This window comes from Trachurus trachurus, assembly GCF_905171665.1.
Source record: "Trachurus trachurus genome assembly, chromosome: 3".
Lineage (NCBI taxonomy): Eukaryota > Metazoa > Chordata > Actinopteri > Carangiformes > Carangidae > Trachurus > Trachurus trachurus.
Window position 1 is genome coordinate 29,783,304 of NC_139893.1, and position 16,589 is coordinate 29,799,892.

A 16,589-nucleotide genomic window follows, 5' to 3' on the forward strand; every position below is an offset into this window, starting at 1 on the left:
AACAGTTCCTGTTGTAAAACAATCTCATTAGAGGAAGGAGAGGAGACAATAAGCACTCTGTCAGTAGCTCAAAAGAGGCACTACTCACCTTCTCCAGTTGTTGTCCGGAGGTGGGGACAGGTACACCGCTCCATATGGAGAGCTCTCCAAGTGGGTTTTTGTTAAGAAAATTATTGGGACAAATACACAAACACCATATATTTGATATCACCACAAAACAAACACAACATCAGTAAAACACATTCCCAATCTGACTTGAAGCTGCTATTTCCTCACCCTGGCTCTATTTCAAAATCAAACAAATGATGTGATCCGACTGTAGCTCAAACTGAGAGGAATGTCCCAAGAGAAGAGAAAGGATTAACACTGTGAGCCTGTTCTAATCATTGCCCCATTGTGGTGAAAGACAAGTGTCAACAACAGAGCTACCTTTTTTTAAATGCTTACAGAAACAATGACAACATTATTTGATTTACAATTGAATGTGGACGCGGAGTTCCTGGCATTGTCTGTGAGAGGGCAGGACTTCAGGAGGGCGGTGTGTCGTCTTGCCCGGCACAGCCACTCTTTTACTGTTAGCAAGTTGCAAGCTCTTCCACACTGGAAACAAAACAGGCACTGGGTGGTAGTTTGGGGAGGGAGACTGATGCCACACAAGGCCAGGCGCTGCTCCACAGAGTCTCTGTTTAGGCCTCGGACAAATTATTATCAGTAGTGAGTCAGATCTGCGGACGGGAGAGGATATGTTGCTCGTCACCTCTCACAAAAAACATGGGATAAGTCCCTTTTGAAGATTAGACAAATATACAAACTAAGTGGTATGTACATGTTTGTGGTTTCTCCAGACAGAGGGAACAATCCTGTCAAACTGGTTCACTGACTGGCTCAGGCCACCTCACTCAACACCTATCAGTGCCTGTAATGGCAGGATCAGACATAAACTAATTGGCATGAGCCACTGAGTAGAAAAGAATGAATGGTTCCGAGGCTCCTCCGTACACTAAGCGGTAAGCACGTTGGGATACAAAACTTCAAGATCACCGTGTATTTCTTCAGCTAATCAAAGCCACAGACCACATTTCCATTTTCAGAATATGGTGCTCTGATTGGATAAGCCAGAGCCACAAACCACATTACACATTTTCATTTTCAAGATATTGCACTGCGCCCTGTCATCATTTAAATCACTTTCCACAGCATATGATGGTCTATATCTCGAAGGTTGCCAGGTTTAGAAACCGTCCAATAGGACCCACACAGAGCCCCCCCCCACCCAACCAACTGTGAAAGCACCCAAAGTCACATTAGTGACTAAGATGGGATTTTAAAAAAAAAACTGTTTTCTTTTCATCTAAACATTATAAAATTAACCTCAATTTCCATAGGGTAAATCTGATCAAGTATTTACACACACAAACAGACCAACCACTATCATCATGACCTATAGAGTAAGACTCCCCAGGCCTTGTTTTTCTCTGTCATATTTTGCATTGGCTGTGTCACTGCCCTGACCTCTGACCTCTCCTGTAACTCACATGCTCCTCAAACAAATGCACTGTTTCTATGACGGACACAAAGATAGGAGCAGGAAGGATTAAGCTCTCATAACTTCCCTCTAGGTGACAATTTAAATGCTCTTGTGAATGAGATGCTGACACTCTGGTGACCAAAACCTGACTGGACAGTCCTGTCTATTTTGGCACCAACAACTCCTAACAGCCTATTTCTCTCTCTCTCTCTATGGTGACCTTTACACCCTTTTAAACACACCATACAAAAGGTCACGTGACTGTGCAGTATGCATATAGATGGAGACAACACCACCAACCAAATACAGATGGGCCAACTGCTTCTGTTTTGACACTAACAAGAGCAGACGTCTATAGGAGTGCCTCCACCCATGCGGTGTCCATTACATTACAGTGCCAGTTCCACATTACAACACATGTCCACAATAAACAAGAAGATATAAGACAAGCCACAGAGTTGGGGGGTGGCGCAATGTGAGGAAAATCTGCATGGATATGACTCGCAATAAACAAACATATAGTGTACATACACAGTTCACTGAGTGAAAAACACAGACAGAGGGGACTGAAGGCCATCTCCTCCATCCTCCTACCTCTGCTGCTGCCGGGGTGGGTGGGTTTGTTTTTGTTGCAGTTAAAAGTTTGTAGGAAATTAAGCTGCAGTTCAGCTTATTTATATATTAAAAAAACACTACTAAAATATATTTGGGGGCTTTTGGGACCTTGTTATGAACCCCAGCCACTGCGGTTAGGACTGAGCCAACATGGGAAGCACTCTATGGGGTAAGCCGCCAGAACGCCCCCATACCAACTCACTATTAGCTTGAAGTTAGTGTGCTGTGCTCCTGAAAAACCATACACTGTAAATAAAGATGGATGTAGCCGTCAGCCACAGGTTTCTGAGGAGCACTCTTTAAAGCTCGGAGTGATCTGCTCTGTCATCGCCATATTTGGCAGTACCTGACTCCGCCCCTAACTCCCAGATAATCTAAAAATGGTCAAAGGGATTGGACGTGTGTGGCGCCCAGACTTTGTTGGATACCGACTTGTGACAGCCATACGCTCACCCACCTGAGAGAGAGAGACCACTCTCTTTAAACCTTACATAGACCTTAAGGCCTAAAACAATCAAGTTATAAAACATTTTTCAATCCCATTAAGGTGGAAATAAGCTTCAGAGATGATAACTGTTTTTGTACCATGCTGTAAACATGTTTATTTCTGCTGTCAAGTTGGACATTTCTGGAGCCACACACACAAGCGGTCATTTGAAGAAGTACAGTTTCAGATACTTTTGTGTTGGCTTCAGTTCAGTTTGCTGCTTGTGTAAATCAAACCGTGCTGGCCTGGAGAAGTAGAAAATGTTGCTTTTCTACATGATCAAAGCTCATTGAACAGGTGTGCGTGATGAAAAACCTCAACTGTTGATGAGACTAGCAGAGCTACGACCAAAAGCCCCAATCCGCCTATGTGCTGTCCGCCATGTGTCTGAGAGTCTGGTTAAATGATCCTGCCCTAGTGCAGTTGAGTGATAAAACATTCCTGATACTTATCGTGAAAAAATTCCCACAATAATGATAAACTCATGAGTAATTTACGATGAATGCCTCTGGTCAGTATTTGGGCCAATTAGGCTGATGGGCTTCCAAAGCTAACTCATGCAGGGCTGAATCAAGGAAAGAAAAGCACCAATGATCTAGGAAACGTAAACATGAATGAGTCAGGATCTGAAGAACACGTGGCAAACAGAGGTCATGCAACTCCAGTGAATTGGAAACGGTTTGGATTTCTATACTTGGATGCAGGCGACCTGCACTGACAAAGATGGGAAAAGAAAAAAAGGTGCCATCCCACCAAGAATACAGCGCCCAGGCTCGATAACAAGCCTCTGTTTTCTTGAACATACCACATGTTGACCGTGACGTTATGCATCTCTTCTGATTGTTCTCCGCCAGAAATATACGCCACTATGACATTGACACGATGACGCTGGGACAGAGCACAAACTCTTCTCTAAGTATCATGCACCATGGTGACAAGTCACTGAATCATCTCTGTCCCGAGGCAGGGAATAAACAGATCCACTATTTGAAACGCTATGAAGTGGGGGTGTGCTGATGGATCAGTGGGCTAATGGTGTTTCATGTAAATGCAACATATTGGGTGTGAATCCAGATCGTGCAATCTACTCCATGTCCTCTTTACTACAAACATGACATTTATAAAGAGGCTTTTAAACAGCATTTAAAAACTGTTATACAGAATAAAATGACTGGGTAAGGAGAAGAGGCACTGCAGAGGCTTGGCTCATAGGTCTGGTGCATTTAGTGTTTCCATTAACGCAACACTTCTCCTGGGACCAAGACATTTTAGACTGGTCTGTGGTGTCAGACCAGTCTTAGTAGGTGGATGTGCCTCCTTCACTCAGGACTCAATACACTGCACTCCGATTTTAGAAAGTCAAGATCTGACCTGCTTTGTGCAGCAGATACACTTGCGTGTCAATCTGAATTCTATTTGATATATTTGTGTATAGTTAGGGACTGTGCATAACAGCCGCATTCATTCTCTTCCTTCTGTTACCTGCAGTCGAATACATTATGATTTCCAGGGTTCTTAAATTAACTTAATCTTATGTGTAGCTCAAACTTCAAGACAAAGTTGGAAGCAGAACTTAATTGTGTTTCATTTTTTAGGGCAGTAATAAAAACAAGGCAATCCATTAATTGTTAAATTTAAAACAGCTGCTCGTGATTCTCAGACTAAATTCATCCACTGGTTCGAGTGTCTGATCTCCACTTCACGAAATTAGACACATTTTCTTTGCAATGAATTATGAAACACATGTAATTGCTGACTGGTGACAACATTCATGGTTTTCAGCTCCACGTTGTAAATAGGAGCAGTTTACATAACCCAATCTGAGTTACGAAATCTTACAATGCAAGGGTTATATGACAAGAAGCCGTGGAAATTGTAACCAAAATGTGGCAGAGAAAAACTTAATTTTCTGCTCTCACTCATTTCGGCTTAGAGGAGACTCTGGGGAAATGGATTCTGAAGGGTGTAGCTGAGAGTTACAGCGCAAACACTCGCTCCTCCGTTACGCGCTCTGTGGGTTATCACCATTAGAACAATTATACCCTTCTGGAGCTTCATCACAGAATCAGAGCTGATGCTTTATAAATAAAATACGCATATGCACAAAATACACCAATGCACACTCAATCTGAATGTGCTGAGAATCTTTTTCTGTCAAAGTCCATTAGGCAAGAGTTAAAGGACCCCTTCGCTGTCTCAATCTTGAAATTAATTAACTAACTAATGAATTAACTAATTCCGCTCGTAATGCTGCAAACAGCTCCCTACACCAGTAACTAAAACATTTAAGAACTTTAAATCACGAATGTGAAGAAATTAACTTTTTTGTAGATGTCTACGAATTATGTTGCTGAGATATCTTCTAAAGTTAGCATGCCAACCAGCTAGCAGCAGCTGGTCCTGTCACACACTGCTGCGTTATACCCCAAGAGGTGACAGCGAGTCACTATAGATGAAAATGGGGAAGTACTGCTGCCCTGAAGACAAGACACCACATTTGGCGGCAAAGAAAAGAAGTGACATAAATAGAAGCAAAACATTATATTAATGGTTCTTTCCCCCCACTGTAAACAGCTTGAGGAAAAGAAAGAGGCCGTGGCTGAACTACCGTACTAATTCTTCTAGACTGCTAGGTAAACGGCTGATGATATGAAAATGATTTTATGAATGGCAAAGTTTACATATAGCGCCTTTAAAACCACACCATAAACAAAAACTATCAGAAAAGCCACAATAAAAAGACAAACCGCCTGGAAGCCACAAAACAAACCTTTCACATCACCAATTAAGTTTTCACGATGACATCTGCATCCCATGGGCATGTGTGTGTAACATCTCCTACTGTCAGCATTGTATGTTTGGAAGGATATCTGCCGTCCGTGCTTGTCAATGGGTCGGCGATGGGGGGAGTTGATACGGTTGCGGTCCCTGTGGACCCTCTCAACCAGCCCATGGTGGCGGGTCCCTCTGACTGAGTCCAATCCTGAAGGGAAGCCGCCCTGAGAAAGACAAAGGAAGAGTCTTTTTACACCACCAAACACATTAACCTGCCATTTCCAACATTTTGGCAGGAAGAGAGAAAGAAAAGCATCTGCCAGTCACTTTGCCAGATGTCAATCAAACCTGAGCTGCAGCTGAATGTGGTTATTATGCTACAACTGAGGGACCACATGGTTCACATTTTCATTGCTGCCAATATCTGAAACTGAATGTGATCCACATTGGATGCCGGTCATGAAGACACTGCTCACAAACTGCAATATGCAGCTTTAAATAAAAGTCCATCAGTTTTAGTGGAGACAGAGTTGGCCACATTAAGTACTCTGCATTCATTTAATTGCATTAGCGCTAACAAATGATTATCATCAAGTGGAATCTAGAAGCCATTAAGTTTGTTGAGTTTTTCCCAGAAGAGAAAGTGAATGGACTCCATAAGTGAGTGGAGCTTTCTTCCTGCACAGGGGGGATTGATTTCTGTACCTGGCATCCTTGCTGCAATTACTGCTCTGCCTCTAAGTAACAAGGGCACTTTCACCTGGACCCTCTGTATCTGAACACAACACACTCCTTGGAGAGCTGACACAGATACAGGCTCAGTGCCTTGGAACAACACTGTAAGATCGCATACAGCGCTGCTCGAGGGAGCGCTGAGAACCACTGCACAGATCTTTTATTCCATCGTCTTGTCCGGGCTTCAGAAACTCTTGTGAATTATTTAAGACTCTTGGGACAAGCTTGTTTGCACTTCTGAAGGCTCAGTGCAGCATTTTGCTGTTTTTTGCAGTTAGACTAATGGTCTGAAATAATTAGCCTTGAAAACCCCTGAATTAGAACAAGGCCTTGAATTTGACAGATGGCAATCCCAAGGTAAACAGGGTTTTAAAGAAAATACTCATGTTTAGTTTTACACCAGAGATCTTTAAAAGGAAAGCATTGGAACACATTTACACAAAATCTGCCACATAACTGCAGTTACTATACTACTATACAGCTTTGTCTTCTCTATCAGTGTATCTCTACTATTAACTTCATGACCACCAAGACAAGGAATAAATGAAGTTGTACATCCCTATATCATAATACTGCATTATGTGTAGTGTATTAGCATTAAATAACCTTCCCTAAATCGCATTTCATTTCATTCTAACACACTCTCACCAATGCAGTCCTTTGCATCGCACTTCAAGCAATAACAATTTTGGTTCAAATACGCTGGAGAAAAAGACGATGGTAAGACAACAGATGAGGAGGAGAAAATACTTAAAATATTGTGCATGACCTCCCAGTTACCCTGGAATAAACACAACTGTTTTATTCAAACAGGAATTGTGTCCAGTGCTGGAAACCACACATGGAAGTAAATTTGGTATTGAGTATGTGTCAAAATTGTGAAAACACAAGGTTTTATTTCTCCATAACTAATTTTACTGTTGGACTGCTTTGCTGAGATCGTATATTTTCACTTTGACAGGATCCCACCTGAAATTCAGCGCTGGCGTTGCCAATCTGATTGACGTTGGGCAGGGAGCCTCCATAGTACTGTACCCGTGGCTGAGACAAACGAAGCTGCTGGATTTTCTGAAACTGCACCTGTCAAAAAGAAAAAAGAAACAGACGCCAATCAGGGGTTATGAAGCCTGAACATTCAGTCATTTTGTGTTATCAACACATCAGTACATGTTCTGGTGCCAAGAGAACTTTTCTTTTCCATGGTTGTTATAATTTCTTACATGAGAAAAATGAACCCAGATACCATGTCTCTGGTGACCTTTGTTTTCCATCTTCATACCCTGCCATGTGCTATCAGAACGCTGCCCCTCTGAATGCCTAAGATATCCTTATCATTTTTCTACAGTATACACGCCTGTTCAAATACATCACAAATAAGTGGGGATGTGGAGAATTCAAATGTTGTGATGCCATACTGCAACACAAGCAGTTCTTCCGGCTGTCACCCATTACAATTACTGAGATTTTCTATTTAAGTAACACAAGTTAAGGAAACACATTCTAGGAAATGAGCAGCTACCTTCCAAACCAGCAGCCTACCAAGAGGTGCCACAACGATTACCTCGCAGAAAACAGAAGGCGGTTTGTTCTGCCAAGGGAAGGTAAACAGAGCCAATCATTGGCTGTGATCAGGAATAGGCAAATCACAGAGGCATTTCTTCCTTAGACTGCTGAAAGGGTAAAATTTGACTCTCAAAGGTTGAACCCATTTGATTTTATCAATAGGTTTACAGAGAGCAGACAGCAATCTTTACAAGAGATCATAAACGTGACAGGGTATTTGGGATGGGCAAGGAAGACGTGACTAAACACTTTATCCATTGGTGCAACAACATTTGTCAGTTCACACATAATAAAAATGGTGAAGTGAAAACTACAACTAGATACTGTTCATTGAGACTGTGGTGAGCATTTACCATTTGCCAGCAGCTTTTACCAAATAAGTTTCCATCTTTTCATCTTTTCAACAGTTCCAATAGTTATGGCAACAAAATTTGAAAGCTTTCTCTATGAGAAACATTTTTATACCCAGTTACCTGTGGCCAACAAGTGTCTGGCCCTGCCAACCACAACACAGAACAGATAGACTGCCACAGTATTTCAGACATCCTCATCAACAACTTGGATGTCCCCATCAGTAACATTCAATGTCCAATCCGGGACAAATGAAAAAAATATGAAAATAAATAAATCCCCACTTAAACCTCTTACTCCACTGTTGGCGTTAGCCTTACATAACATCCAACACAGACTTTATACATTTATGATTTACAAGTATGCCAACTGCCAGCGCACCAGCTGATGAAAGAAAGGAGGAGTCAGTTTGTGCATTCAATGTACAGTTCTTCAGGAGCCCTCGGGGGGTTTATGTTCAGTGCTTTCGTCACTGGTATAAATATTGAAGCAGCTACTTCTAATTCCAGCTGTTTGCTGGCAGTGTGTCCTGTGTCCTGGCCAGTCCCAGCCGCACTGACTGAGCTTTTCTGTCTCACTGGGGTCACTGACAGTTCATACCTTATGGCAAACTTCGTTCAGTGTCGCCTCAAAACCACATCCTCTTTGACTGGCCATTCAGGACTCTCCCTCTCACAGAAAGAGCACATTGTGAATCAATGGTATGAGAATAATGTGAAAAGGGCCTTTATATACTCCCATACTATTTTTATTTCTTGCAATGTGTACTGTTGTTGTGTACTGGAATGTGTACACTGTGCTACTGGAGAGTGTACTAATGAAATTTTCATGGGATGGAGAAAAAAAAATCAAAGGATTAACACTTTTAAAAGAGCATGTTGCATTATTCTGAACAAATGTGAAATTCCCCCTAGATTTTAGTTTTAAAATTGATGACTGACTGACTACAGCTCACGTTTCCAGAGGCAATGGTGATGTCGACTTTAAAAGTGTTGTTTTGTCTGACAACAGTGAACCTAAAAGAGATCATTAAACCGAATGGTCCTCAGTAGAGCCTATACCTCCACCAAAGCCAAACTACCCTCATCTGATTGCACAAACAACATTATTACTTAAGATTTTATTCCATTGAGTTTTGTGAGAAACTGACAAAAATACTGAATTTCTAAAAGTGTCAAGGAAAGTGATTAAAAAAGTTATTGGATCCGTCCTTTGCACTAAACTATAATGGGTTCTTTCCTGGTGTATGTGACAGCCTCCACTAAGTTTGTCATCAGTAGAATAATACGGCTGTCAAGCAAACAGAGGCAGGTCAAGAAAATAACCTTCTTTCTTATTTCTGTTCTGTTCAAATTGATTTTATGCTTTCAATGTTGTGTGGGGTCAGAAAAAAATCTATCAAACATGATTTGCACCCAAATCAGTTTTTTTTCTGATTTACCGCTGACATGAGATAGTATCATGCCATACTGAATCATATTGTATACAAATAGCTGATAAACCATGTAAAATGCCAATTGCCACTTTATTCATTTATCTAGACAAATCCAAAACATGATCAAGTTCCTGTGTTTTTTTTTAACACACTGAATGAATAGTCTCTTTGAATAGCTGATCTTGAACTCGAAGAACTTGTGAAGAGCATTTTGTCCAAATGACAAAAACTTGATATCCTACAAAGCATACCGTAATTTGTTTTCTTTCATTTATACCACTGCTGCTGCTAAGAAACCACAGCAACTGAGCACCTTAAAAACAATGCTTCACTATGAAGTCTGAAATACACTTTCATGAAGAGTAATGTTAGCAATACCTGGAAAATTGAATGAAAGACTTGGTCGTATTTATTTTTGCTGAGCTTAAGATACCCAAATATGACGGCACAAAGCACCTGACTGTGGCTGTTGTGAATCATCATGCCTGGACACTTGGACATGTTTCTCAAAATATCATTAGTTGCTAAGTCGACAATGGGTCACCTGAACGCACGCACTGCAAATGGACAACAGCATGCCAAATACAAACTAACTGTGTGTGACTAAAATGACCAAATTATGAACTAGTCTTCTTTGAGTTGGTCCCTACTCCCTCTCCCTCCTCCTCCATGCAGTGTGTCCAAAAGGCTGCAGGGGACACCTCAAGATTGAACCCGTGTCAATCCATTACATATAATAAAAGAGGAGCACATCTCAGCATGCAGCCCTGCTTCCTTTGGTTTGTAACAGCACATCCAGGGGAACTTTAGGTGGGTGGTGCTCATATAAGCTGTGACACTTCAGCATTTCCTGTTTCAATGCTGGTTGTAATTCTGTCACGGGTGTTCTTTGTTTTGGTACAGCTATGTTTATAAAAGCTTAACAGTGCGTCATTTCTCTATTAATGCGCCGAGTAGCGCTACGTTTGCAGCAGATGGGCTTTGTCACTGTTGAACGGAGAATGCACGAAGAGAAACAAAAACTAATGGTGAACACCAGAAACTTCAGTCAGCAGATGGAGTCCATCAGACAGCCCACTGCAGCCGGGGCTGTCCCCTGTCACAATGAACGACATAGCATGACATACATGGCAATGCATTGAGATAATAAATGTATCCTTACCCTTGACACTGTGAGGTCTGTCATCAACTGTTCAAAGGCCCGCGTCTCCTCTGCTTGCTTCTGGTTATGCAGCGCTATCTTCTCGCTGAACTTCCTGGGGTTTGAGCCACCTGTGCCCGGGGAGCCGGACATTGTGTGGGCCGTAGTTCTACAACTTCAGCGACTCGGTGGTGGTGGAGGGGTGGAGGGAGGGAAGGAAGGAGAGGGAGGGGGACAAAGTGGAAGACGTTGCTGGGACTCTATTTTTTACAGTCTCTCGGTGAGCCCATCAGAGTTTCACAAGCACAGAAACACATTACTGGTTTGTCTACGGCTGATTCAGAGTCAACTCGGCGTGTGTTGTTGTGAGCCCGGATAGCGGCTAACGTAGCTAAGCTAACGTCAAAGCTCCCGAAAATAAAAGTTGGCTTCCTAACGCTGACACGGCGTGGTAAACGAAGCCTTTGCAAATTATCCGTGCTTGCAAGTTAACTTTAGTAACTTTATAGAGGAATGACGTGCTGTTTATCTGGAGTTAACGGCTCATTATGACTTCACACTGACACAGTTCCAGAGAACCACTTGTTTGAATCTACCGTTGACAGAACGTTAGCTGTCATTGCTAACGTTACACTGGAGGCGAACGGAGGAACTGCGGCAGCTAGCGAAGTTAGCTAAGCTGCTGTCAGTGCCATCTCAACAATTTTTGACCAACATACTACACCAACTTGTGGATACTCGGTTTCGGTCAACATTTAACACACTCTCCACTGTGTTAGAAACTATTTCGTCCAACGTATTCAGCACCAGTGCCAGAGAAAGTTGTTAGCCCCGTTAGCTAAATGTCGCTACTGACATTAGCACAACTCGGAGCAGTTGGGCAAAGGGTTTCTCGGTAAATTGTATTTCAACAAGTGTCCGCTTGGTCTTGTCCGGACTTTACTGAATTGCGAGTTTGTGTTACCGACAAAACTAGGGAACAACAATCTCCAAAAAAAAATCCCGCAGACATTCACACGTGATGCAGGCGCATAATCCACAATTTCACTCTTAAACAGATATCACAGCGCTTCGGAGTCGACTCTGGTGGTAATCCACGGACAGCGGAGAGACCTCAGACAAACTCCAGCCCGACGACTCCTCCATGAAGACACACAATAAACAATGCGAAGAAAGAGGCGAAAGATGGTTTTCTTCTTCGCCGAGAAAGCTGATCTTCTCCTGAGAAAGTGCTGCTGATGTTTTCGGCTTGTTGACCGCTGACAGGGCTGGTAACTGCAACTCTGATCCGCGGGTTCGTTATCCTCATACTACTGCGAGAAAAACATTACCTCGTTAAACAGCGTCAGTGCCCGCTGTGTCCACAAGGCGGCGACACGGTCACTTCGGGATCACGGCTCAGCTTCAGTCCGGTCTGTGTGGGATTAACTGAGACTCCTATCTGTCTCACTGGCCGTTTATTCAGTGCATAATACACATTCATCTTTTGACATTTCTATTTCATGTTTGTCAGTACTTCCTTGTGAACTGCATCCATAGGTCCAGTATGTTGCTAAGGCCCATAGGGCTCAGGGACACCAATGTAGAGGAGACCAAGGTTCCTGTCATAGGCTACTACTCTTCTCCTTCAGCTTCAGAACATCATATTTCCATATGAAATTAAGCAATACGTGTGTGTGCCCAAAGAGATGATCATTAGATATCTTGTGTCCTCCACTGGGTATGTTGTCACACTGTGAGGGCTAAATTGTCACATAGCCTAATATTTTTTTTTAGAGGAAACACCTCAACCCCATCAACTTTGTGCAGGCTTCAATTGCATTATTTTTTAAATAAATAAAAAAATATGACATAAAAAGGGCTTTACACTAATTTTTGCAGTTAAAAGTTTAATTGAAGAAAGCAAGAACAACCCATGTAATCAAGCTTTACCTGCCTTATTGCCCACATGTCAGGTGGTGTGCTGAACTCCTATTTCTTTTTAATTTGAATTTAATTATTTTTATTTTATTTGCCTCTTCTTTTCTTTTTAATTCTCATCCTGTATGTATGACTATGTAGCTTTTTATGTTTTCTAATGAAATGCATATTATTGTTATCCTGTGTATTTCAAACATTTTATGGCAACATAATTTACAACCAAGTCCAGTTCAAATGAATCACAGCCCTACTCGGTGACCTACTGAACAAATTATGACCAGAAAGAAAGAAAGAAAGAAAGAAAAAATAGATGAGTTCTATGTATAGACTACAGCTACTATACTTTTGGCAAAAACACTTGCCCCTGAGTTATGTTTTTGGTATTTCTTGCTATAGGCCTAGCCTAGCTACTGTAGCTTTAGTACTGGATGTTAGGTATGACATATGTAGATATTACATAATAAATGGTGCAATTTGGATTGTTTACTTTCAGGGTTAAAAAAATGGAAAATTGTTCCCCCCCTGAGATGACTTCCACTCATGCCACATGTAAAGAACTAAATAACTTTGGAACAGTGAATGAAACTTGCAACAGCTGGATATCCTACATTAGTCAAGGCTACAATTGTTTATTAAGTGCAGTCATCTCTTGACATTTATATCACATGGTTGTCAGTACTTCCCAATGATCTGCACACATTACTGAGGCCCAGTAATGTGCAGGTCACCCAAACCCCCACCTCAGGTCAGGGACACCCGGGTCCAGATGAAGTGAAGTAATATTGCTTGGTTATAAGGACTCAGGGCTCAGTTAAAGGATGATAAGGATTAGACAAAGTGTCTCAGAGCACCACAAAACAACCACAAAGAGACACAAAACAATGAGAGAGGGCAGGATCTGTCCATGTCTGAACTGAGATAAGAAGTGGAAAGGTGAAGGATGGGGTGATTAACAAGAAAAGGTCATTCATTTAATGATTTTGCTAAAAGTTTTTGCCATATTCAAAGACTTTATGACAACTACAGTACTAAAACCCAAAGGATAAACTGATGCTATTGTCTATGTTAAGTAAGCAAAGAAACTTTCACTCCTCTTATAAACATTTTAAGACCCTCAGGTCCTCTGTTAATAGTAAGTGGCCCAGTTTCAAATTAAAGGACTAGTGTGTAGCATCTTGTGGCATTCATCTAAGGTTGCAGATTGTAACCACATAACCACCGCCTCCTTTCCAAGTCTGCCGAAGTTAAATCATGATAGGCCCTCTCTAGAGCCTTCCACAGAAGATGGTCCACTCCCTGTAGATATAAAGGGCTAATTTTAAGACAACAATTATTAGTTTCAGGTAATTATCCACTAATGAAATCTTAAATATATTATGTCACAACAATTATAGATCTCCCTAAATCCTAAAGGCTGCAGAAGTCTCCTTTAGCAGAGCAGAGTTCTTATCAGCTCAAGTCAAGATGAGTTTAGCCTTATTTGAGTCAATAAATTAATCACAATTTTGTTAATTACTGTTAATGTTTTATTTTTTATGGTGATTGCATCCCCTTAATAAAATGAATGAATAACCTACTATGAGATAAACTTTCATGAACATGCTGTCAACCTAAGTTTTCATATTCGTCTTTACTTCAGTACTTAATTTAACATTTGTAAGGACTGTTGTTCACTTTGGCTAACAAAAGTAAAGTCATTAATTATGCACAGGCCCTTGTGGATGTTGGTGCTGGTCAAGTGGGAGTTGATTTGAATTGTTTTATCTGTATCATTGTATGATGGTTATAAACTCATCACATTATTTTACTGTATATAAATAATAATAAATGAGGTCACCAACTTCTCCTCTAACTGCAGTGATCAATAATATGTAGTGGGGTAAAAGTGCAATGTTTCCTTCTGAAATGTTGTGCAGTGTCTGTGCAGAGTAGCTGTCACATGAGGGAAAACACACTGCATCTGTAGCACTTTATTCTAAAACAGGTCAAATACACTTGATTGACTGTGAAAGATAATGTACAGAGAGCCCAGTCTCCTCCATATCAGGAAAACTTTACCCTTGACAGAAAATCAACATCTGTGTGGAATCGCTACTCACGGCCTCTTGAAATAACTGATAGAATCAAAACTTGAAAAAATGAGACTTTGTACAGTGATATCTGCAGGACCCACAAGTGTAGTTGCTGCAACACTGCACATCCTCAAGCTCACTAGCTCTTGCACACAATCTGTCTTGGGTTTTGCTACAGTATAATGTGCACTAACAACACATAAAATATAAATAAGGGAAATGTCATTGAATATTCAACAAGACAATGTCCATCTTCCATTTCTGGAGCCCGTCTTGTGTTTTACACATTAGGATTAGATGAAGTTATGTTTACTCAGGTGATTTTATAATGTAACAATCTGTGTCTGAGTTATTCTAAATAAACAGCTCATGAGAGATGTAAAAAATTCATTTCCAGTAAGTCATCTGAGAAAGCCAGTGACTCAGCACATCTGCACAGCCAGATGTGCAGAAGAGCAGGAGATCAGAGCATTCTCTACAGATGAATGTTCTGCAGGTTACTCCTGAGCATCAGGGCTGAAGTCACGGCCGCTCGGGCCAGGCCGAGACAAACCAATGAAAATACGTCCTGACTTGTCAAAGCCTGGCAGTGCTGGTGTTGGGGAGGTTATACGTTATGATTTACCATTTTTAACATACAAGATGCAATGTAAATGTTCTAATTTCATCAAAGTAATGTAACATGCGATTATAAACTGCATATTGGGTATTAGTCACATGTCTGACCCAGGTTTTCCAAATATATTTCTATTCTATATCTATCAGGTTTTACTAAAGAAGATTAGGATGTAACTCTTTTGTAATCACTAACATTAGATTTACATAACTAGTTTATTAAGATTTTTCGCAGTTTGTACAGTAATTTAATGACATAACCCTGTTACAGGTAACTAGTTACTCCCCAACACTGGTGCCAGCACAGACTAGATGTGTGGTATGATGTGAATTTCTCATGCAGGTGAAAAAATAATAATAAAAAAAGTAATTCTGTAAGTTAATCATGTTGAAAAATGTTAAGCTTGGAGGTCGACAGCTCAATATGAGCATGGCAATTGTTGCACTTCAAATACCATGTCTGATGCCACTTTGTCTTTGCATAGAATATTAGTGTGTGCATTTTAAGTTGATGTCAAATCCAAAAAAAAGAAAAAAAGAATAATAGTTGAACCACAGTGTTTTCAAGATAAAATATGGAGGATGAGTGATGATTTTTTCACTCCAGCTCTTTCAGTTTTTCTTTCCAATTGGTCTCAAACAACATCAAACTAAAATGAAACACAGACATCGAGTCCAGGTCAGGACTTGCACGATGCTGCCTCATGTGCTACGTTAGCGCTCTGGCAGCGGTGGAGATGTGTATAAGTCAGGTGAGCAGATAAACTAACAGCTAAGAAAGACATAAAACGTGATCTCTTTACATAAAACATACATTTTTATAATTAATCAAAGCCCATGCACAAGATATTCATAATATTTAAAGCAAAAAATACAAATCTTAAACCTCTGACCTAGCTGCAGTTACAGACAGTAACTAAGACAGTGAGGAAAAACTCCAGCAGGCTCGAGTTGCATAATGGAGTGTTCCATTAAGAATAAAGCACAAATGGTGATCCACATAATATAAAATAATGCACATAAACTTGCATAGGCACATGAGAGAAGTGCAGTAAGGAATGTGTAGGAAAGCCAGGATGGTTGAAATCAGGGCTCTGAGCGACCCCTTAAAGGGGGTTTTGTGGTTTGTATCAGTGTCTGTTGCCCTTTTCTTCTCTTTCTCTATTTCCCATAAAATTTCTTGTTGAGCAGAAAAATGAGCAGGTTGACATTGATGGTGGCCCTGTCGAAGAGCTTCATCACCGCCACCCCTTCATACTGCAGCTGGAGGAGATCCTGAGGAGAAAATACAGAAGAGATAAGTCACGACCACCACTAACCAACCCTGTAATAACAGCAACCACTGTGATTTA

The 16,589-nt window shown here is 41.0% G+C and overlaps 2 protein-coding genes across 6 annotated transcripts in view; both read right to left on the bottom strand.

Annotated features, from left to right (window-relative positions):
* Window positions 1-11,951, bottom strand: part of crtc3 (CREB regulated transcription coactivator 3) — a 42,123-nt gene extending 30,172 nt beyond the window's left edge. For all 5 annotated transcript variants that reach the window (XR_014595289.1, XM_083969268.1, XM_083969267.1 and 2 more), the window contains exons 1-4: window positions 10,652-11,951; window positions 7,110-7,220; window positions 5,501-5,629; window positions 89-150 (exon numbers count right to left, since the gene is read on the bottom strand). Coding sequence is in view for 4 of the 5 variants with exons in the window: in XM_083969268.1 (XP_083825394.1) it covers window positions 89-150; window positions 5,501-5,629; window positions 7,110-7,220; window positions 10,652-10,783 (434 nt within the window). In the remaining variant the exon portion in view is untranslated. The remainder of the gene's footprint in view (window positions 1-88; window positions 151-5,500; window positions 5,630-7,109; window positions 7,221-10,651) is intronic.
* A 2,612-nt stretch (window positions 11,952-14,563) lies between these two features.
* iqgap1 (IQ motif containing GTPase activating protein 1) overlaps window positions 14,564-16,589 on the bottom strand; it is a 46,186-nt gene continuing 44,160 nt past the window's right edge. The window contains exon 37 of the mRNA XM_083997690.1: window positions 14,564-16,512. Within this exon, the coding sequence (XP_083853816.1) occupies window positions 16,399-16,512 (114 nt within the window). The 3' untranslated portion in view covers window positions 14,564-16,398. The remainder of the gene's footprint in view (window positions 16,513-16,589) is intronic.